Source organism: Mustela nivalis, assembly GCF_964662115.1.
Source record: "Mustela nivalis genome assembly, chromosome: 6".
Taxonomy (NCBI): Eukaryota; Metazoa; Chordata; class Mammalia; order Carnivora; family Mustelidae; genus Mustela; species Mustela nivalis.
Genome location: NC_139025.1, coordinates 83,033,520 through 83,055,114, shown reverse-complemented (window position 1 = coordinate 83,055,114; position 21,595 = coordinate 83,033,520). Strand labels below are relative to the sequence as shown.

Genomic DNA, 21,595 nt, shown 5'->3' with positions numbered 1-21,595 from the left:
TACATGTAAGATGCCACGGATTGTGATTGTGAGGGGAATCCTTATTTCATGTCTCACAAAGAAGGAAGTCCGACCATTGAAACTATGACATGATTGCAGGGCACATGCCAATTTTAGATATGGTAAAATGTGCATCCATGAAATACAGTATAGGGAATACCATTTATTCACCACTTGGTCTAAAAATTAAAGCCAGTACAGTTGAAGCCTATTACATTCCTTCCCCATTCCTTCAGTTAAGCTTTCTAATGATTATTTTTGAATAGAACTCCTAAAGACCCTGAAGAATATAAGCTCTTATATAGTCCTTTGTTTTAAACAAGTTTTAGGGGCAAAATGTTTCCAAGTTATTTGTCCATCACTTAATAAAATAAATTTTGAGACTACTGGCTATGAAATTTATGAAATTAAGTTTGTTCTATGTTTCTTTCTGTTTTTGCTATCTGGGAAGGTCACAGAACTACTTTACCTTCTCAAAGTAGTCCCTCTGCAACCCCATGGGTTTTAAAGAGATGACATAGCTGGTGTTAATTATACTTTGATAAGGAGGAGTGTCTCCCCATCCCCCCATTGCATATACAGTGTGCCTATGGGATTCTTAGTACTTCCCAGGCCAGGAGCAGGTGTTTCTTTCTGATGACCCTCTGGGAAAATACTCTGACAATGTTTTATCCCCATCAGTTCTTACAACCAGAAGAACTGTGTAGCTGTAAAAGTAAGGCTTGCTGTCTTAAATACATCATTCTAATGCTGTGTTGAAACTCAGTTGGGAAGAAAAAAAGACTCCAATAGCTGCTAAATTATCTATAGCAGATGAGTGCCTTTTGGGCCTCATTCTGCTGCCGTCTCAAACCAGGTTTTTAGACAAAGAGATTTCCTAATCGAGGAGTGGAGAAAAAGTACCTGATAGTGATTTTTAAAGAGTTAATATCATACTTGGAACCTTATAAGGTTTCAGTCACTGTATTTTTAAGAATCATAGTGCTGGTTTCCTAAGGAAAAAAATGTGCTTTCTTTTGGGAAATACTGCCAGAAATGGGATTGCTGCTATCTTGCCCTCATTTTATCCTCATTAATTGGTCCAGAAGGCTTGACCCCTTTCTCTCTTTAATGTGGGGTTTAATTCTGACTATAGCATTCAAGGCTCATTTATACTTTTAATTGAGCAAGTATTTAATTGAGCAATTTGCCTGCTCCGAGCTAAGCTAGTCCTGTAAAGTCAACTTCAGGTTAGGGATAGTACTTTTGCCCATGAGAGCTCTGGTTATTTTATCAGTAATGGCTGTTGTTCAGGTGATGTTTTTGCTTTTGGAAGCAGTTAACTAGTTCAAAAGTAACATTATAGTTTGTGGTTCATCCTAGAGAAACACAGTTAACAATCTTGAAGGATTAAAATGAGAATTTGGCCCTTTTTTTTTTCTTAATGTATTTATATAGGTGTGGACACTGCAAGAGGCTTGCCCCTGAGTATGAAGCAGCAGCAACCAGATTAAAAGGAATAGTCCCATTAGCAAAGGTGAGTCTAGGCAGATTCTTCATTAAAGAAAATGGGGTATTTTCCGTATGATCTCACAGATGAACACATGCAAAGGGGGAAAAGGAAAGAAAGGAGAGAGGGAAACAAGTCATAAGCGACTTTTGAGGGTAGAGAACAAACTGAGGATCGATGGAGGGAGGTGGGTGTGGGATGGGCCAGATGGGGGATGGGCATTAAGGAGGGCACTTGTGAGGAGCACTGGGTGTTGTATGTAAGTGATGAATCCTTGACTTCTTCCGAAACCAATTTTTTTTTTTAAGATTTTATATATTTATTTGTCAGAGATCACAAGTAGACAGAGTGGCAGGCAGAGAGAGAGAGAGGAGGAAACAGGCTCCCTGCCGAGCAGAGAGCCTGATGTGGGACTCGATTCCAGGATCCTGAGATCATGACCTGAGCTGAAGGCAGAGGCTTAACCCACTGAGCCACCCAGGTGCCCCCGAAACCGATTTTTTAAAAAGATTTTATTTTAGAGAGCATGTGCCTGAGTTGGGGGAGGGGCAGAGGGAGAAGGAGAGAATCTCAAGCAGACTTCACTAAGCACTAAGCTGGGAGCCTGACGCAAGCCTGGATACCAAGCTGGATCTCCCAACCCTGAGGATCATGACTTGAGCAAAGATCAGGAGTTGGACACCTTAACCGAGCCACCTAGGCACACCTCCAGTAACCAATATTGTACTGTATGTTAACTAACTAAATTTAAAAGGAGGGGGTATAAATAGTAGTTTGTGAAGTTTACATTCATTTTTCTCTACTCTTATGGAACATGAAGAGAATACTAGTTTCTGAGCAAATATACAATTGACTTAATTATGGTTTCTAAAGATTAAAAGTAGTGAAGCTAAGGGAATTACTGGAATAAGAAAGAGGTAAAATATATGGTAAAAAAGAATTAAGGGCAAATATGGAAAGTATAGTCATTAAGGTCAGAGGAAAATTATTGAAGAAGTGAGTTCCCTAAACTACCTTAACGATATTCATAGTGATAGGAATAGGAAAATGATAGGTTGTTTTAAGTAGGTAACTGTCAACTATAATAAACTTGGTACTTGCTTTTACAATAGTAGTAATGCTTCTAGAATTCTGCCATTATTCTATAATAAATCCATAGTTACTACAGTATAAAAGCTCACATCTTGGAGCACCTGGGTGGCTCATTTGGTTAGGTGTCAGGCTCTTGATTTTGGCTTAGGGTCATGAGATTGTGCCCCACTTCGGGCTCTGTGCTGAGTGTGGAGCCTGCTTGAGATACTCTCCCTCTTGCGCTGCCCCTCCCCTTGCCCATGTGCTTGTGCCCTTCCTTTCTGTCTCTCTCAAATAGATAAATCTTTAAAAAAAAAAAAAGCTCACATCTTGGTCAGCCTCAGATAAATAGTTCATACATTTATAGGACTGTTTTTGGAAACTGCTTTTAATCCTGATGTTTCTATGGCGGATTACCTTGGGGGGAAAAAAGTTCAGTCCTGATTTAATTCCTGCCTTGTGTGGCTATAGCCTGTGTTACTATGGACACATTACTTCTCTACACCTCAACTGATGTTAAAGCATTGGGACCATACCTCCAAATCAGTGAAGAGGAAATGAAATAACATATGCAGGGTACGTGTAGTAGCACTGCCGACTTTAGAGTAAGTGGATAAATAGATAGGAATTGTTTTCCATATTGTTTTTCTTCTTACTGACAGACTGTCTCAGGGAGCGTATTTAAGTGCTGGTACTTTGCTAATAACTCTAGATGATTTGCCAAATCAAATTACACTCAATCCCACCTAAAGGATATGTATCTCCATCCATCCCCTTTATAGTAATCATTATCAGAGGGAAAAAGGTACTGTTAGTTATTTAAGTGATTTATTCTTCACATATTCTAAGGCAGAAAGAAGGTGGAAACTACTGTTTTAAATAATAGAGACTTTGAGGGAAGAATTTAAATAGTCATTTATGCATTTCGTAGGAGGTCCAGCAATGGTGATTGTGATATAACTAGCCTAACACCAGTCAACCTTTAAAATATATGTTCTATGGTATGTGTGCAAAGAATTGCTTGATCCTGTTATGATTTGAGCAGTCTTAATATTTTGGGAATATAGGAGGAACCTGCAACAAGCATCTGGATAACAGATGGTTCGTGTATTTTAATCTTTAGGTTGACTGTACTGCCAACACAAACACCTGTAATAAGTATGGAGTCAGTGGATATCCAACCCTGAAGATATTTAGAGATGGTGAAGAAGCTGGTGCTTATGATGGGCCCAGGACTGCCGGTAAGGATCCTGGATTACATTTTGGAAACTGAATTTGTTAAGTACTCTGTTTTTGTAATGGGAACATGACATTTTTCTATACAACATACTTGTAATTATAAAAATTTCTCATCTAACGGGTGCCTAGGTAGCCCAGTCAGTTGGGCATCTGCCTTTGGCTCAGGTCATGATCCCAGAGTCCTGGGATCCAGCTCCACATTAGGCTCTCTGCTCATTGGAACATCTGCTTCTCCCTCTCCCTCTGCCTGCCTCTCCCCCTGCTTGTGCTCTCTTTGTCTCACTCTGTCAGATAAATAAAATCTTAAAAATCCTCATCTAAGAGGTCAATTTGGTACCTAACAAAAGACTTCTTTAAAACAGAGTATATAAATAATGTAGAAAATATTTGAACTTGAGTTATAAAGTCTACTGGCATTTTTTCATTTGACGTATTTACTGAGTACTTACTCTGTGACAGATATTCTAGATATACTAGGTGCTCTGTATTTCTTGATAAAACGGACAAGGTTCCTACTCTTCATGTGCTTACATTCTGGGAAATGAAGAGAAGACAACAACCAAGTTTAAAAGTATATATAGGTAACTACTTTATATCCCAAAACACATACACAACAGAAAATAACAAGTGTCGGGTGCCTGGGTGGCTCAGTGGGTTGAGCCGCTGCCTTCGGCTCGGGTCATGATCTCAGGGTCCTGGGATCGAGTCCCGCATCGGGCTCTCTGCTCGGCAGGAAGCCTGCTTCCCTCTCTCTCTGCCTGCCTCTCCATCTACTTGTGATTTCTCTCTGTCAAATAAATAAATAAAATCTTTCAAAAAAAAAAAAAAAAAAAGAAAGAAAATAACAAGTGTCTAGAAGGATGCAGAGAAATTAGAACCATTTGCACTATTGGTGTAAATGTAAAATGGTATTGCTGCTGTGGAAAACAGTATGGAAGTTCCTGAAAGTGAAAACAAACAAACAAACAAACAAAAAAAAATTGCTGGATGATCTAGCAATCCTCCTTCTGGGTATATACCCCAAAGAATTAAGAGCAGGGTCTCGAAGATAAATTTGTATGCCCGTGTTTATTACAGCTGCATTATTTACAATAGCTAAAAGGTAGAAGCAACCCAAGTGTCTGTCAGTGGATGACTGGCCATATAAAATGCACATATTATTAATTATATATAAACATATATATACAGATACAGTGGAATATTCACTCTCAAAAAGGAGGTTCCGACATGTGGTATAACATGGATGAACCTTGAAGACATTATGCTAAACCAGTCACAAAAAAATAACATGACACTGATATGAGGTTCCTAGTGTAATAAAATGCAGAGACAGAAAGTACAATGGTGATTCCCAGGGCCTACGGGGTAGAGAAAATGGACAGTTTTTTAATGTGTAGAGTTTCAGTTTTGTGAGATGAAAACAGTCCTAGAGAATGGCTGTGCAACGGTGTGAATGTACTTAAAGCCACAGTACTGTATACTTAAAAATAGGATAATAAATTTTATGTATATGTTATCACAGTATAAAAGTATTTAATTTGGGGGCACCTGGGTGGCTCAGTGGGTTAAGCCTCTGCCTTCGGCTCGGGTCATGTGGGATCGAGCCCCACATCGGCCTCTCTGCTCAGCGGGGAGCCTGCTTCCTCCTCTCTCTCTCTGCCTGCCTCTCTGCCTACTGTGATCTCTCTCTGTCTGTCAAATAAATAAATAAAATCTTTTAAATAAGAAAAAGTATTTAATTTGAATATGCAAGATATATTTAGTTAGTTGATAAGAGCATTAAAGAAGAGAAATAAAACCGTATGTTGTGCTAGTGACTGGGCTTGGGAGTACCACATCATCAGTGTTATCAGGGCTGTCTGTAACCTTTGAGCTGAGACCTGAATAATGGGAATGAGCTAGCCTTGAGAAGATCTGGGCTAGAGCCTTCCACACAGAGGGAAAAGCTCTAAGGTGTACAAAAAGGCCTTAAGTTATAACTGAGCTGATGAGTACAAGGGACAGAAAGACCATGTGGTGGCAGTATAACTAGCATGGGTGCTAGATGAAGCTTTTTATTTATTTATTTATCTATCTATCTATTTATTTATTTTTAGATTTTTTTTTAATTTATGTGGAGTGGAGGGAGATAGCTGAAGCTATTTATTTATTTATTTATTTATTTTCAGATTTTTTAAATTTATGTGGAGTGGAGGAAGATAGCATAATCAGGGGAGCAGCAGAGGGAGAAGCAGGCTCCCCATTGAGCAGGAAGTCTAATGTGGGGCTGGAGCTCAGGATGCTGGAGTCATGAGCTGAGCTGAAGGCAGATGTTCATTTGTTTGTTTGTTTTAAGATTTTACTTAGGCATTTGCTAGAGACTGTGAGCAAGGGTTGGGCGGAGAGGCAGAGAGGGAAGAGGACTCCCATGATAAGCAGGGAGCCCGATGGGAGGCTCCATCCCAGGTCCCCAGGATCATGCCCTGAGCCAAAGGCAGATGCTTAACTGACTGAGCCACCCAGGCTGGATCCTCTAGGACCTATAATTGATGAGAAAAAATATTTTAGACAGTTTTCCTTTGAGTCTTTCAAGTAATGGCGTACATTTTATTTACCTTTTCATGATGGAAAGCTAAGAGAAAAGTTCAGTTGGGTATTTTTGGGAGATGGAATTTTTTTTAGTCTATGTGATTGTTACATACAAGCTCTGCATAACATGGCTACTACCTAACTCTTGTATGGGCTTAGGATTTTTTCACCTTTGGACCTTTGTCCTTGTTGTATTCCCAGCCTGAAATGTTTTTCCCCTTTGTTTGCTTGGCTTGTTCCTTTTTGTCATTTGGATCATGGCTTGAATTTTACCTCCCAGAGGCTTTCACATGCCACCAGACCTAAAGTAGCCACCCAGCTTTTTCTTACCACATCATTTTCTTAATTCTCTACATAGAGCTGCTTATTAGTTGATTTTTAAATTATTTATTTGGGGATTTTTTTTTTTAATTGTTTGGAGATTTACTTAAAATGTAAGCTCTAAGAAAGCAGAGACCTTGTTTACTTTATTTAGTACATGGTCTCCAGCACCCAGACTCTTCACATGTAGTAGATACTCAGTAACTCTTTGTGGAATGCATGAAAAAATACTTTGACTCCATTGAGGTCATTTAGCCAACACTTAAAATTTGATATGTATAAGCACAGAAAGAAAAAAAAAATTTTTTTTCCTAACCGAGAAAGTATTAATGAAGAGCCCCATGTTATTCAGATTTTATTTGTTCGATTTAGGATGGAATTAGCAGTTAGAATTACTCAAATGTTTTTCTGAACTTGAGCATGTCTTAACTAAATTATAGGTGAACCCAGTGAGACTGCTACTGGTCAGATAATGTCACTTGGCCTGTAACATAGGTTTCTTAAATTTAAGAATTTCTTAGTATCTGACAAGGAGGCCAAATGTTTGGCTACTTAGAATGCATAATTTTGTTCACGTAATTCTCTGCGAACTATGCTGTTTGCCCTCCTGCTCAAATTGGTTGCTCTGTACTCCCTTTAAACCTTCCACAGGATTTTAAATGTTTAGGGAGAAAAGTAACACTTTCTCATCATAGCCACAAGTTAAAGTTCTCTGTAATTTGTATCATGACATAGTAATAATAATCCCCTTAGAGACTAAACAAATCATATTCAATTTCAATTAACCTGTTAATGCATCCCCTCCGATGTGAGGAATTGAGGAAAACATTTGAAAGGGAAAAAAGTCCATGACTGGAGAGAGAAGGAAGAAACATGAGAAAAAATGCAGAATAGGCTAATCATGTTGCAAGAGTTAAATAGTACTCTGTTTCAGCCAGTAACAAATCAGTAGAATACTTAGATGAGAAAGGGGGTGCAAGAGGTAGAATATTATGGAGTAGGAGCATTGCCTTTGTCTGGCGTGTGGGCATTTTGAGCCTATAAATAGTTTTAGTGGACCCCAGAAGTAGCTTAATGGTCTGTCAACTAGGCTTAAGGGGTAAGATGATTTTTTGTGTTTTCTAAATTGTTTTACTTATCTAGCCCATTTCACCTCAGTAGGAAAATGTGATGTAGGTGGATCCTATACATGGCATAATTTGACCTATATATAGTTAAACCGTTGTACTAGCTAGCCAACTCTGTGCAATTTCTGCCTTTAAAGTGTAAGGCTACAAGTGACTCTGTGCTACTTGAGAATACAGGATTTGTTTACTTAATTTATTGGTAAAGTGGATGTTTCTCAGACTTAACGTACTAATAAGTATTATTCTAGAGCTAGGTATCTATCACTGAGCAAAAGAGACAAAAATCCTTAAGCCTTTTGTCGTGGGAATAGATAGATGAAAATAATGAGGACAGAGAATGAAAGTGCTATAGAGAAAAGTAAAGCCGGGGAAGGGAATTCAGGAGCATTGGAGGTGAGTAAGTTTTAGTTTACAGTACGATGGTAGGGAGAACTTTCGTTGAGAAGATGGCATTTGAGTAAAGACTTAAGGAGACTCCTGCTCAGCCAGGAGTCTACTTCTCCCTCTCTCTCTGCCCCTCCTCCCACTTATGTGCATTCTCTCTCTTCTCTCTCAAATAATAGAAATGTTTAAAATTTAAAAACAAAACAAAACTGAAAAAACTAAAGGAGGTGAGGAAGGGAGCCAGGAGGATATCTGGGGAAAGAGTGTTCTAGGCAGAGAGAATAACATGAAAAGAGGAATTATTAATTTGTACTGTTATAAACACTTTAATAGATCTCTGGTAGGGGTATAAATAAGTATTCTCTTTGGAGAGGTAGTTTGACGATTATAAATGCATGTATTCTTCAAGCCAGTGAATCTACTTCTAGGAATTTACCCTACAGATTTGCTCAATCATGTGCAAAATGACATTAGTACAAGGTTGTTTATTGCAGAACTATAACAGCAAGAAATTAGAAACAAATGTCCATCATATGTGTCTGGTTGAATAAATTATGGTACATCCATACAGTGAAACACTATGCAGGTGTAAAAAATGCTGGGGTGTAGCTCTTCATGTGCACTGGCGTAAATTATCTCCAAACTATATTAAATGACAAAAAATACAGAATAGCATAGGTGTATGCTGCCATTTGGAGAGAAGAGAAAGAAAATAAAAATGTAATTGCTTGTTTATGCATAGTGTGTCTGTTTTAAAGATTATATTTTTAAAAACTCTCCACACCCAACATGGGGCTCCAACTTAGAACCGTGAGATCAAGAGTCACATGCTCCACTGACTGAGCTAGCCAGATGCCTCCCTTTCAAATCTTTGCGTTTTGAATTATGTGAATGATTGCCTTCTCAAAATTTAGAAATTTTTGTTGCTATGATCTTTCATCTTATCTTTTAAGATGGAATTGTCAGCCACCTGAAGAAGCAGGCGGGACCAGCTTCAGTTCCTCTCAGGACTGAAGAAGAATTTGAGAAGTTCATTAGTGAGAAAGATGCTTCTGTGGTGGGTAAGTAGCAAATATTTGATTATACAACAGTCATAAATTTGGTTTCAGAAACCTTCTGTATCTGAGTAAATAATAAAGTTAAACCAGTTTAGGAAACCTTGGGGGCAGTTGAAAAGACAACTCAGATTTAGGTCATCATTACTATAATGGGAAAAAAATTGGTTTTATTGGAGTGGCTTTGTGTTCTTACAAATAAAGATGTGATTCTAGTTAAAGACCCAAAATAGAAATATCTTCAGCTTTTTCTATCACATCTCAAACTCAGAGATTTAAGATTGAAAGTAAGGTTTTAGGATAGGAGGATACTAGTAAATAATAAATAAACCTCTGTGTCTGCTGTTTTCACAGTAGTAGGGGATTTGGGTCTTGAGATCGAATTGGTAGGATTTGTGTACTTTACTTTCTTGGGTGTTACGGTATCTCATTTTATCCTTAAAATAACTTGCACTTAAATACATTCAACATCTTGAGTGTTCTTTCTTTTGTTTTAAATGTAATGTATAGGGGCGCCTGGGTGGCCTCTGTCAGGTCATGATCCCATGGTCCTGGGATCGAGCACCACATCGGGTTTTCTGCTCAGTGGGGAGCCTACTTCCTCCTCTCTTTCTGCCTGCTTCTCTGCCTACTTGTGATCTCTGTCAAATAAATAAAATCTTTTTTTTTTAAATGTCTATTTGACTTAAAAACTAAATTTAAACTTAAAATCTGTGTTTTTGCTTCTCTTAATCTCATAATTATAATAAAACTGACTTTCTAGCAGTAGAAGATGGTTTGTAATGTAAATTTGACTAAAAGCTATGTCTCATCGTCTGGATTTTACTGATTCTGTATATTTTCAATATGTATTGTATATATTTTCAGACATTTAATAAACACTTAGGTTTCAGTCACTTTTCTAGACTCGAAGTTCTGACAAGTCAAAAAATACAGTGAAGTAATTGATGATTTATTTTAACATACTGTCTTATTTGATCCTTCTGTCACCTAAAATAGTCCCTGAAACTCTTAAGAAGTTAAGCAGTTTGCCCAAATCTTTTTAATTGTGAAAAACTGGAAAAGCTGTAAACTCTAACAAATCCTCTCCCTTGGCTCCCTGGGACAAATTTTATTTTTTAAGGGTAGAGGGAAAATTCTCATCCAAAGTATTTTGTCGGATATTCTAGGTAGTCACAGCAAAGCAGACCCAGTCCTGTTGCTGGTCTCACTTTGCTTACCTGTGAATAGAGTGAAGGCTTTGAAAATAGAAGAATTTTATGGGATGCCCAGGTGGCTCAGTTGGTTAAACATATGCCTTCTGCTCTGGTCATGACCCCAGGATCCTGGGATTGAGTCCTACATCTGGCTCCTTGCTTGGTGGGGAGTCTGCTTTTCCCTCTGCCTGCCACTCCCCCTGTTTGTGTTCTTTCTCTGACAAATAGATTTTTAAAAATCTTAAAAAAAAAAAAAATTTAGTATATGTGCTGCTGAAGTAAGCACAAAAAAATAGAAGAATTTTGAAGTTTGATCATGTTTCAGCACTTTATGTTTCTTCCTTGTGTTTGACTTTTTTTTTAAAGGTTTTTTCAACGATTTATTCAGTGAAGCTCACTCCGAATTTCTAAAAGCAGCCAGCAACTTGAGGGATAACTACCGATTTGCACACACCAATGTGGAATCTCTGGTGAACAAATACGATGATGATGGAGAGTAAGTGACTCCCTTGTAAATTTCTGGACCAAGTACTAATTGTATGAACTGGTGATTTTTATGCCTATTTCTTCAAAAGATTTATTATAAGTGCTAGGAACTGTTGCTGCCTTTGAGATACATCACATCTAGTAGGGGGAGACAGTGAATATATTTAAAAATGTAAGTGTTAAGTGAGCATTATAGCTGTTATAATAGAAATGTATGCAGGGTGTGCTGGAAGAACAGGGAGTGATTTTTTTTTTCCTTTGGGGTGGGGAGTGGTATCAGAAGAAACTTCATAGAGGAGGTGATTCTTGAGGTATGTCTTGAAAGATAAGTTTTTCCAGGCAGGTTATGGCAGTTGAGGTAAAAATTATTCCAGGGGTGCCTGGGTGGGTCAGTGGGTTAAGCCTCTGCCTTCAGCTCAGGTCATGATCTCGGGGTCCTGGGATCGAGTCCCACATTGGGTTCTCTCCTCAGCAGGAGTCTGCTTCCCCCTCTCTCTCTGCCTGCCTATTTGTGATCTCCTTCTCTCTTTCTGACAAATAAATAAATAAGTAAATCTCTTTAAAAAAAAAAAAATTATTCCAGGGGCGCCTGGGTGGCTCAGTGGGTTAAAACCTCTGCCTTCAGCTCAGGTCATGATCCCAGGGTCCTGGGATTGAGCCCCACATCCGGCTCTCTCTGCTCAGTGGGGAGCCTGCTTTCCCCTCTCTCTCTCTGCCTGCCTCTTTGCCTACTTGTGATCTATCTCTGTCAAATCAATAAATAAAATCCTAAAAATAAATTAAAAATTAAAAAAGAATTATTCAAGATAAGGGCACCTGGGTGGCTCAGTGGGTTAAGCATCTGGCATCTCAGCTCAGATCTTGGTATCAGGGTCATGAGTTCAATCCTCAAAACCATTATTCCTGGAATGCCTCGGTGACTCAGTTGGTTACATGTCTGTCTTGAGCTCAGGTCATGATCCTGGGGTCCTGGAATCGAGTCTTGTATTGGGCTCCTTGCTCAGCAGGGAGCCTGCTTCTCCTCTGCCTGCCACTCTCCCTGCTTGAGCTCACTCACTCTCTCTGACAAATAAATAAAATCCTTTAAAAAATAAAAGAAGAAGAAGAAGAAGAAGGGAGGTCTGGGTGGCTCAGTTGTTAAGTGTCTGCCTTTGGCTCAGGTCACCCAGAGTCCTGGGATCGAGCTCTGCATCAGGCTCCTTGCTCAGCAGGAAGCCTGCTTCTCCCTCTCCTAATCCGCCTGCTTGTGTTCCTTCTCTCACTGTGTGTCTCTCTGTCTAATAAATAAAATCTTAAAAGAAAAGAAAAGAAAACATTATTCCAGGTAGAGCAGCAGAAGTGAAGGCCTGAAGATATGCAATGGCTTAGGAATGTTGAGATCTGTAGTACTACTGAGTGTTGTTTATAAATGTGGTGATAGGGAAAGGTAAGCAGAGACCAAATTACAGAAGCTTTTAAGTGCATACAAAAGAATTTTGATTTTCTCTTTTAGTCATTTGAGAGTCATTGTTTGAGTGGGAGAATAATGTGATTTTTGTGTTTCAGAAGAAAAGTTCTTGGTACCCATGTGATGATAGTTTGAAAGGGGAGGAATGACAAGGCAGTAAGAGTCCAAACTAAGGGTGACCACTGAGAAACTAAATGAAGGCAGCATTAGGGACATGAAGAAGGAGAGAGTATAAAAAAATGTAAAGAATAGAATTTGGTCTCTAGCCATGTGTAAAAAGAGGAAGCTCTAGAATGAATCTAGGTTTCTGTAACTTGGATGACTGGGCTAACAACAGTCATCATTAAGCTGGGAGAAAGATGAAAAGAAACAAATTCGAAGGGATTGATGATGAGTTCATTTTGGCCTAATGAGTGAAAGTTTGTGAGATGTCCCGATGGTGAAGACCCAATAGGCAACTGGATAAATGAGGTTAGAGTTCAGGGAAAGTTCTAAACTAGAGATAAACATTTAAAGAATTATTGAAACCATGAGACTAGATGAGATTACTCAGGGTAAGCATATAAAGAAGAAAAGTGTGCCAAGGGCTAGTGTTACTGGTTTATATGTGCCATTTACTATTGACTCATTTGATTCTCTTAACTAGTGACACAGATCTGTTACTATTTTATAGAGGAGAAAGCACTCAAAGAGGTTAAGTAATTTGCCTATCTTCACAGCTGGTAAGTGGCAGAACGAGGATTTGAAACTAGAAAGTCCCAGATGCAAAGTTGTAGGTCTGTCTTTTTTTTTTAAGATTTTATTTATTTGACAGAGAGAGATCACAAGTAGATGGAGAGGCAGGCAGAGAGAGAGAGAGAGGGAAGCAGGCTCCCTGCTGAGCAGAGAGCCCGATGCGGGCCTCGATCCCAGGACCCTGAGATCATGACCTGAGCCGAAGGCAGCGGCTTAACCCACTGAGCCACCCAGGTGCCCCTGTAGGTCTGTCTTTTAAGACACACCAGGTCTGTAAATGGATGTGGAGCCACCTGTGGCTCATTAAGCACATTGCCTATCAGTCTGTTACCTTAGATATGTTGTTCATTGTGGCTGCCTTTAAAGTGGCCTATCATGCCTGGGTGGCTCAGTGGGTTAAGCCGCTGCCTTCGGCTCAGGTCATGATCTCAGGGTCCTGGGATCGAGTCCCGCATTGGGCTCTCTGCTCAGCAGGGAGCCTGCTTCCTTCTCTCTCTCTCTGCCTGCCTCTCAGTGTACTTGTGATTTCTCTCTGTCAAATAAATAAATAACATCTTTATAAAGAGGCCTATCAGCTTCTGATTAGAAGTCTTATTGAGAAGACCTTACATGAAGGGTGTCTTAAAGTCATCACGTGTAACATCATTAAAGGTTATATTTGAAACTGCTGGATTTCTGTTTTTTGAGAATAACTGCTCTGAAGTTGGTAACTACACTAAAAAAAAAAACCCCTGCAGTATTAGCCCTGGTCACATTTTTGCGTGCCCACTGTGTTTGTATTAGGTTCCCTTTGCTATGTAGTTTCCCTGTGTTCTTTTAAAGTGCCTGTGGTTTGGGGTTTTTTTTTTTTTTTTTTTTTTTTCCAATTTTTTTAGGAGGGGGTGGGGGAGAGAGGAAAGGGAGAGAAAGAATTTTCAGCAGACTCCCTGGTGAGTGCAGAGCTGGATGTGGGGCTTGATTTCACGACCCTGAGATCATTACCTGAGGCAAAATTGAGTCAGAAATGTAAGCCACCCAGATACCCCTAAAGTGCCTGTGTTTTAATTGACATAAATTTAGTTGTTAATAATGGATGAGTGAGAGAGTGATATAAGGACTTAAAGGGCTGAAGCTTAGAGAAGAACCGGGTGATAAAATTGTGTGGGTGGGGGGTACCTGGGTAGCTCAATTGATTGTCTGACTCTTGATTTCAGCTCAGGTCATGATCCTCAGGGTCATGAGATCAAGCCCTAGCCCTCCGTCTGGTTCCGTGGAACCTGGTTAAGATTCTCTGTCTTCTCCCTCTGCCCCTCCTGCTGGTGCTCTGCCTCTAAATAAATAAATAAATTGTATGTGGCTGTGTGTTCAGTGTGGGGAGGAGGAATGAATGAAGGAAAACCTAGAGGTGAGATATTAGTAGTTAGAATAGTGGTATTTTCTGAGAAAACTGGCACTTGATATAAACCCATGAGTCAGAACCAAATTGGGGTTCAGTTTTAGCTGAACAAGTCTAGAAATTAAGGAATTTGCTTTAAGTATTCAGTGGAGTGAGGAGAGCTTGGCTGAGGTAGAGGGGCAAAATAGTACCAGCAAGAGAAAAATAGGTAAAGTTGGTTTGTTGGGATAAGAGAAGTGTAGAACAAAGGAATTTCTAATGAACTCAAGCTAAACATTATCTATAATTATATACCTCCCTATGGAATTTTATAGCTGGAAGAAATCTTTTAAGATATTTTCTCTGCTGAAGTAATTCTTCTACTATGTGGGAGAGTTGGATTTTCAAGGGGCATGCCAGGCAAGGTACCTTCCAATAAGAGTAAGCTCTACTTTATTGTACATCCTGGGTTTTGGGGGTAAGTTGGGTTCTGTTATTATTTTTAAAAGTTTGGAAAGTAGGGGCACCTGGGTGGCTCAGTGGGTTAAAGCCTCTGCCTTCGGCTCAGGTCATGATCCCCAGGATCCTGGGATCAAGCCCCACATCGTGCTCTCTGCTCACTGGCGAGCCTGCTTCCTCCTCTGTCTCTGCCTGCCTCTCTGCCCACTTGCGATGTCTATCAAATAAATAAATAAAATCTTTAAAAAAAAAAAAAAGTTTGGAAAGTAATCATCTACTCTAACCTCCTTAAATCCCCTTTTGTACGGAAGAAAAAGCTAAGGCCCGAGAGGATTCAATTGATACCTAGCACAAGGTCTTTAAAATTAATGGTGTTACAATTAGAATCAAGGTCTCCTGGGTGCCTGGGTGGCTCAGTTGGTTAAGCGACTGCCTTCAGCTCAGGTTATGATCCTGGAGTCCCGGGATCTAGTCCTGCATCAGGATCCCTGCTCAGCAGAGTATCTGCTTCTCCCCCTGACCCTCTCTCCTCTCATGCTCTCCCTCTCTCTCATTCTGTCAAATAAATAAATAAATAAATCTTTAAAAAAAGAATCAAGGTCTCCTAACTTTCCAGTGCAAGGTTTATTAAACCTTCATATCCAATTATTGCACCTGAGATTAAGGTGATATAGCACCTTGGCTTTGATGACGTTGTGTTGCCAAGTCTGTGTTCCCAGAAAAGAGTCCTTGTATGCTTAAATCATGACAGTAAAAGTGGCAGCAAGAGTAGTCTGAGATTTAAATAAAAGATGGAAGATCATTCTGCTGCTGCTTACCTACTAGTAACTTTTTTTTTTAGGGGTATCACTTTGTTTCGTCCTTCACATTTAACCAACAAGTTTGAAGACAAGACTGTGGCATATATAGAACAGAAAATGACTAGTGGCAAGATTAAAAAATTTATCCAAGAAAACATGTGAGTACCTTTTTATATCTTGTTTGGGATTTCTTGGCTTCATTATAGTTTTCTTACCTCAGTTATTAAGCAGACCTATGTTTTGGATTAAATAGCCTTATTCAAAGGATTGAACAATAATAGTTGAAGTTTATATTAAAGCAGTAATGTGTGGACCCTAGGACTCTAGGACTCCCTAGAAGGTATATTGCTCAGTACTTATCCTTTATGTTGAAAGTTTCTTTACTTTGTTAAGTGCTGTCAGTTACTATGTGATAGTTCCATAACATAGTGAAACCTACCAGATTTGATAATGGATTATTTATTTCAGTTTTGGGATCTGCCCTCACATGACAGAAGACAATAAAGATTTGATACAGGGCAAGGACTTACTTGTGGCTTACTATGATGTGGACTATGAAAAGAATGCTAAAGGCTCCAACTACTGGAGGAACAGGTAATAAGGATCATTTTTCTCCTTAGTAAATAGGTTTACCCAGTGTGTAAACAGTTTCTTCTAATTATCCTGTTACAGTGTATGATGTGAGGGCCAATAGGAATGGGAACAGTTGACTCCCAAAAATCATTTGAAGGGGCACCTGGGTGGTTCAGTGGGTTAAAGCCTCTGCCTTTGGCTCAAGTCATGATCTTAGGGTCATGGGATTGAGCCCTGTATCAGGCTCTCTGCTCAGCCTCGAGCCTCCTCTGCCACTCCCCCCCGTTCCACGCCTGCCTGTTTGCCTACTTTTGATCTGTCAAATAAATAAATAAAATCTTTTTTAAAAAGAAACAAAATTGAAGCTGTAAGGATAAGTAACAAACTATTTGCAAAATCTCTTGGACATATCTCCATAGGATAGGTGTTCCTTTGCTTTGTGACATAGCTGGTTCCTAACTTCCCAGTAAAAGATGGAAATGTGATCTAGACTATAGATATTAAATATTCAAATATTAAGTGATTTAAAATATTATTAACTTTCATCAATTGATAATATCAAATATCAATTACTATAATGTCTAATATTTTAATGCTAATTAAACTATTTAACTTAATAACATATTAGTTTATTAATATTAAATAATAATATTTAAAATATTGTGCCTATTTGCCCATTGAAACTTTTAGTGCATTGCATCCTTCTAAATTTTCTTTTCTGATCAGTCATTATGCCTATAATATTTTAGTTATATAAATTAGCAAGCTTCAGTGGGAATGGACTATTTGATTGGTACCACCAGTTTGGCAGTGACGTTCTATAAGACATTGGAGTGGACCACAGTTCTGTGTCGGTGCCCAAGAATATAGTTCAGACTGATTCCAGAGGGCAGCATGGACTGTAAAATTTAGTCTTTGCTTTCTAGTATCTTGCTTCTTGATTTTAGAAGTGCTTTACCACTGGGGTATAAATCTTGGTATAAATATCTTGTTTCCCACAGAGTGATGATGGTAGCAAAGAAATTTCTAGATGCTGGAAACAAACTCAGCTTTGCTGTAGCTAGCCGCAAAACCTTTAGCCACGAACTTTCTGATTTTGGCTTGGAAAGCACTGCTGGAGAGATTCCTGTTGTTGCTATCAGAACTGCAAAAGGAGAGAAGTTTGTCATGCAAGAGGAGTTCTCGTGAGTTACAAGTTAATGTGGGTTTGGGATTTGATTCTGCAAAGACACTTAAAACCTTTTATACTACTAAGGATTTATAAAGAACATTAGAATGTGAGGATAGGTCTTCTAGCTAAGACCTACGATTGTCATTTTTCTCAGTTAATTATAGGTATTTAAGGATAACAATCCTCAGTAAATTCTGAAAACTAACAAAAGGACAGCAGCTTGGGATACTTAGGTCATTTCTACCCTGCCGTTAGAAATAGTAGATAGAGAGCATTGGACAGTCTGAGACTGATGTAATTTCAGACCAGTGCAGCCCCCTCCCATCCCTGTAGAATGTCTTTTCTTCTTGGAATACTACCCTGGCCTAAAGTAAACTCAGGGAATGGAAAGGTCTTAAAAACTCTAGAAAAGTATGACTTTTCACCTTCTGAGACATTGGGAGACCAAAACCGGAGAAAATCTTCCTTGTGAACAAATCAGTAAAACAGAATATCATAAATGCACGGTATTCTCTAGAGCAACAAAGACCTGGTTCTTTTGCAGAAGTAAATTTCCAGAAGACCAGTGTTTCCTTCTCTGACCTTCCTAATCCACAAAGTACACACTAGAAATATAAGGAGGTGGTTTTTGTTCAGTCAGTAGATCTGCATATTGAGAGATAAGCTCCTGTTTTTAGCTTCCAGTTTCTAACCTTGAAATTGAAGCTAGAATATGTAGAAACAATTCTAAGAAATTACTTTTCATCCTCTCAGTAGAAGATTAAGAAGGCCGACCCTTGTCTTTCTAATTGCAGGCGTGATGGCAAGGCTCTTGAAAGATTCCTGCAGGATTACTTTGATGGCAACTTGAAGAGATACCTGAAGTCTGAGCCCATCCCAGAGAGCAATGATGGGCCAGTAAAGGTGAGGTGTTCATAGCCTCATCAAAGCTCTAAGCAGCAGCCTGTCCTCACTTCCCCCTGTATGCTTAGTTTTATTGAGATAGAATTGACTCTCCTCATTTCTCCTCTTCCAAAAAATGCTGGGTTTAAGTGAGACCTTGTTGGTCGTCATGTTTTTTATTTTGTTTGTCCTCCCCTCCCTGTATCATAAAATAAGCATTGGCAGAGTTCACAATGTTCAGAAGGAGCAAAAGTATAAAATCTTAGAATTTTGGAAGGTATTTATATTAGAACTAAGTTACTCTTTGGGATAGAGCCAGCTAACCTCAAGGAATAGTTTCAGAATTGTTGCTTTGAGATTAGGGAAGGGTGGGTAGTGCTTACTTCCTGTGGCTTCCTGAACAAAGTTTGACAGGTGACAAACACGGGAATGAGTTAGAAAATGACCAGAACATCCTTAATGTAATCTGTAAACATGATTTGGGTTTCAATGACATATATTCAGTGACAGTACATCAAGTTTGAGAGGGTTTGGGTCCAGAAACAAATATAGCATGTGAATTTTATTCTTCACCTTGCCTTACCAACTAGAGAATCTTTGGTGTATTCCAGGTAGTGGTAGCAGAGAATTTTGATGAAATAGTGAATGATGAAAATAAAGATGTACTGATTGAATTTTATGCTCCTTGGTGTGGTCACTGTAAGAATCTGGAGCCTAAGTATAAAGAACTGGGAGAGAAGGTAAGTCTGAACCATATTCTGAAGATAAAATTTGAGTTAGGAAGTTGACACACATATTCAGCTTTGGCCAAATTAGTTATCCTAATGAACTCATTACCTAAGTACTGTTAGATTTCTTCTCAACTGTCTGCTATTTACTTTCTCCTGACTGCCCCCTAGTGTCTCTAGCCTGTACAGTGCTTCAGACACTTGTTCGGATCTTCCACTCCAAACACTCAAACTAGATTATAGTTAAAGGTATTCAGGCTTCTGAATTTTGGTGATTTATTTGAATCCATTATGTTTCTCTTGACTTAGCCCTTGTACTTTCTTATTTAGGCCAGGTAATATTGAAGGTAGATGTAAATAGAGTCTTAATATGGAGAAACCGAGAGAGAGAAAGGACACTGTAGAAAGCTAGATATAGTGTACAAGCCTCATTATTCCTACCTGAGCAGAACTTATTCGGGTGTTTAAAAATGAGGTTATTTTAAGCTCTGATTTGGCTAAGGGTCCCTCAGTCACCAAAAAATGAAAGTTTAAAGATCTAACCTTTTTATTAACAGCTCAGAAAAGACCCAAATATTATCATAGCCAAGATGGATGCCACAGCCAATGATGTGCCTTCTCCATATGAAGTCAGAGGGTAAGTAGATTAAATGCTAATAAAATTGTCTAGGCAATTGACAGGGAAAAAATAAGCTTATAAACTATTTATTGGGCATAGTTTATGGAGTGGATTCTTTTTTTTTTTTTTTTTTTAAGATTTTATTTATTTATTTGACAGACAGAAATCACAAGTAGATGGAGAGGCAGGCAGAGAGAGAGAGAGAGGGAAGCAGGCTCCCTGCCGAGCAGAGAGCCCGATGCGGGACTCAATCCCAGGACCCTGAGATCATGACCCGAGCCGAAGGCAGCGGCTTAACCCACTGAGCCACCCAGGCGCCCCTATGGAGTGGATTCTTCATTGCAGTTGAGCACAGAACTGCCGATGCCTTCCTGGCTTGGGAGTTGTACTGCATGGGCCCACATGACTGCCACAGATTTTGTGAGCTCTCCTATTACTGAGTTTTGATAGGATATAACCTAGCCACTGATGGAGAATAGTATCTGGTCAGAAATTGAAATTGGGGCACCAGGGTCGCTTAGTTGGTTGAGCATCCAACTCTTGATTTCAGCTCAGGTCATGATCTCAGGGTTGTGAGATTGAGTCCTGCACAGGGCTCTGTGCTCAGCATTTGCTCCCCTGCCCCTCCCCTCATGCTGTCATGCTCTCTCTGCTCTCAAATAAATAAATCTTTAAAAAGGAGAGAGAGAAATCATGAGGGGTTCCTGGGTGGCTCATTTGCTTAAGTGGCCACCTCTTTATTTCAGTTCAGGTCATGATCTCAGGGTTGTGAGATCAAGCCCTGGGTCAGCTCTGCTCTGGACATGGAAGCTGCTTAATATTCTTCTCTCCTTTTCCATCCCTGCTTGCACACATGCTCTCTCCAAAAAAGGGGGGGGGGGCCTGGGTGACTCAGTCAGTTAAGTATTTGCCTTCGGCTTAGGTCATGATCCTAGGGTTCAGGGATCCAGCCCTGCATCCTGCTTCATGGGGAGCCTGCTTCTCCCTCTGACTATCCTTGCTGCTTCCCCTGCTTTTGCTTTCTCTCTGTGTCAGATAAATAAAATCTTCCAAAAAAAGAAAGAAAGAAAGAACAGAAATAGAAATCATGAGAAGTTATTCCTAGAAACAGTTTTTGGGGAAGTATATGTTGGAGTTATTCCAGCACCTGAATGAGTTAACACTTTTTTTTTTTTTTTTTAAACCCAGTTTTCCTACCATCTACTTCTCTCCAGCCAACAAGAAGCTAAATCCAAAGAAATATGAAGTAAGTGGGTTGTCTTATCTCCCCACAAATACACACATACACATACATATCCAGTTGAGTTTTATTTAACTGGAAACATTCAATTTCATGGTCAATATATGTGGTTGCTAATGTGCTTTTATAAAGTCAAAAGTCTTCCTATTGGGGAAAAAATCCAAAGTTCTTTAAAAGGTTAAATTTTCAGAGTGATCTTTCTGTTTTCAGGGTGGCCGTGAATTAAGTGATTTTATTAGCTATCTACAACGAGAGGCAACAAATCCCCCTGTAATTCAAGAAGAAAAAACTAAGAAGAAGAAGAAGGCACAGGAGGATCTCTAAAGCAGCAGCCAAAAATGCCACTTTGTAAAAGGACTCTTCCACCAGAGATGGGAAGACTGTTGGGGAGGACTGGGACCCATATGGGATTATTACTCTCAGGGCAGAGAGGACAGAATGGATATAATCTGAATCCCGTTAAATTTTCTCTAAACTGTTTCTTAGCTGCACTGTTTATGGAAATACCAGGACCAGTTGATGTTTGTGGTTTTGGGAAAAATTATTTGTGTTGGGGGGGAATATTATGGGGGTGGGGGATTGAGTTGGGGGGTTATTTTCTAATTTTTTTTGTACATTTGGAGCAGTGACAATAAATGAGCCCCCTTTAAA

At 39.3% G+C, this 21,595-nt stretch overlaps 1 protein-coding gene across 1 annotated transcript in view; it reads left to right on the top strand.

Moving 5' to 3' along the window:
- Positions 1 to 21,595, top strand: part of PDIA3 (protein disulfide isomerase family A member 3) — a 25,594-nt gene extending 3,999 nt beyond the window's left edge. The window contains exons 2-13 of the mRNA XM_082735314.1: positions 1,438 to 1,516; positions 3,684 to 3,801; positions 9,153 to 9,260; positions 10,817 to 10,946; positions 15,773 to 15,889; positions 16,200 to 16,325; positions 17,306 to 17,488; positions 18,270 to 18,378; positions 18,969 to 19,097; positions 19,643 to 19,722; positions 20,893 to 20,950; positions 21,155 to 21,595. Of these exons, the coding sequence (XP_082591440.1) occupies positions 1,438 to 1,516; positions 3,684 to 3,801; positions 9,153 to 9,260; positions 10,817 to 10,946; positions 15,773 to 15,889; positions 16,200 to 16,325; positions 17,306 to 17,488; positions 18,270 to 18,378; positions 18,969 to 19,097; positions 19,643 to 19,722; positions 20,893 to 20,950; positions 21,155 to 21,268 (1,351 nt within the window). The 3' untranslated portion in view covers positions 21,269 to 21,595. The remainder of the gene's footprint in view (positions 1 to 1,437; positions 1,517 to 3,683; positions 3,802 to 9,152; positions 9,261 to 10,816; positions 10,947 to 15,772; positions 15,890 to 16,199; positions 16,326 to 17,305; positions 17,489 to 18,269; positions 18,379 to 18,968; positions 19,098 to 19,642; positions 19,723 to 20,892; positions 20,951 to 21,154) is intronic.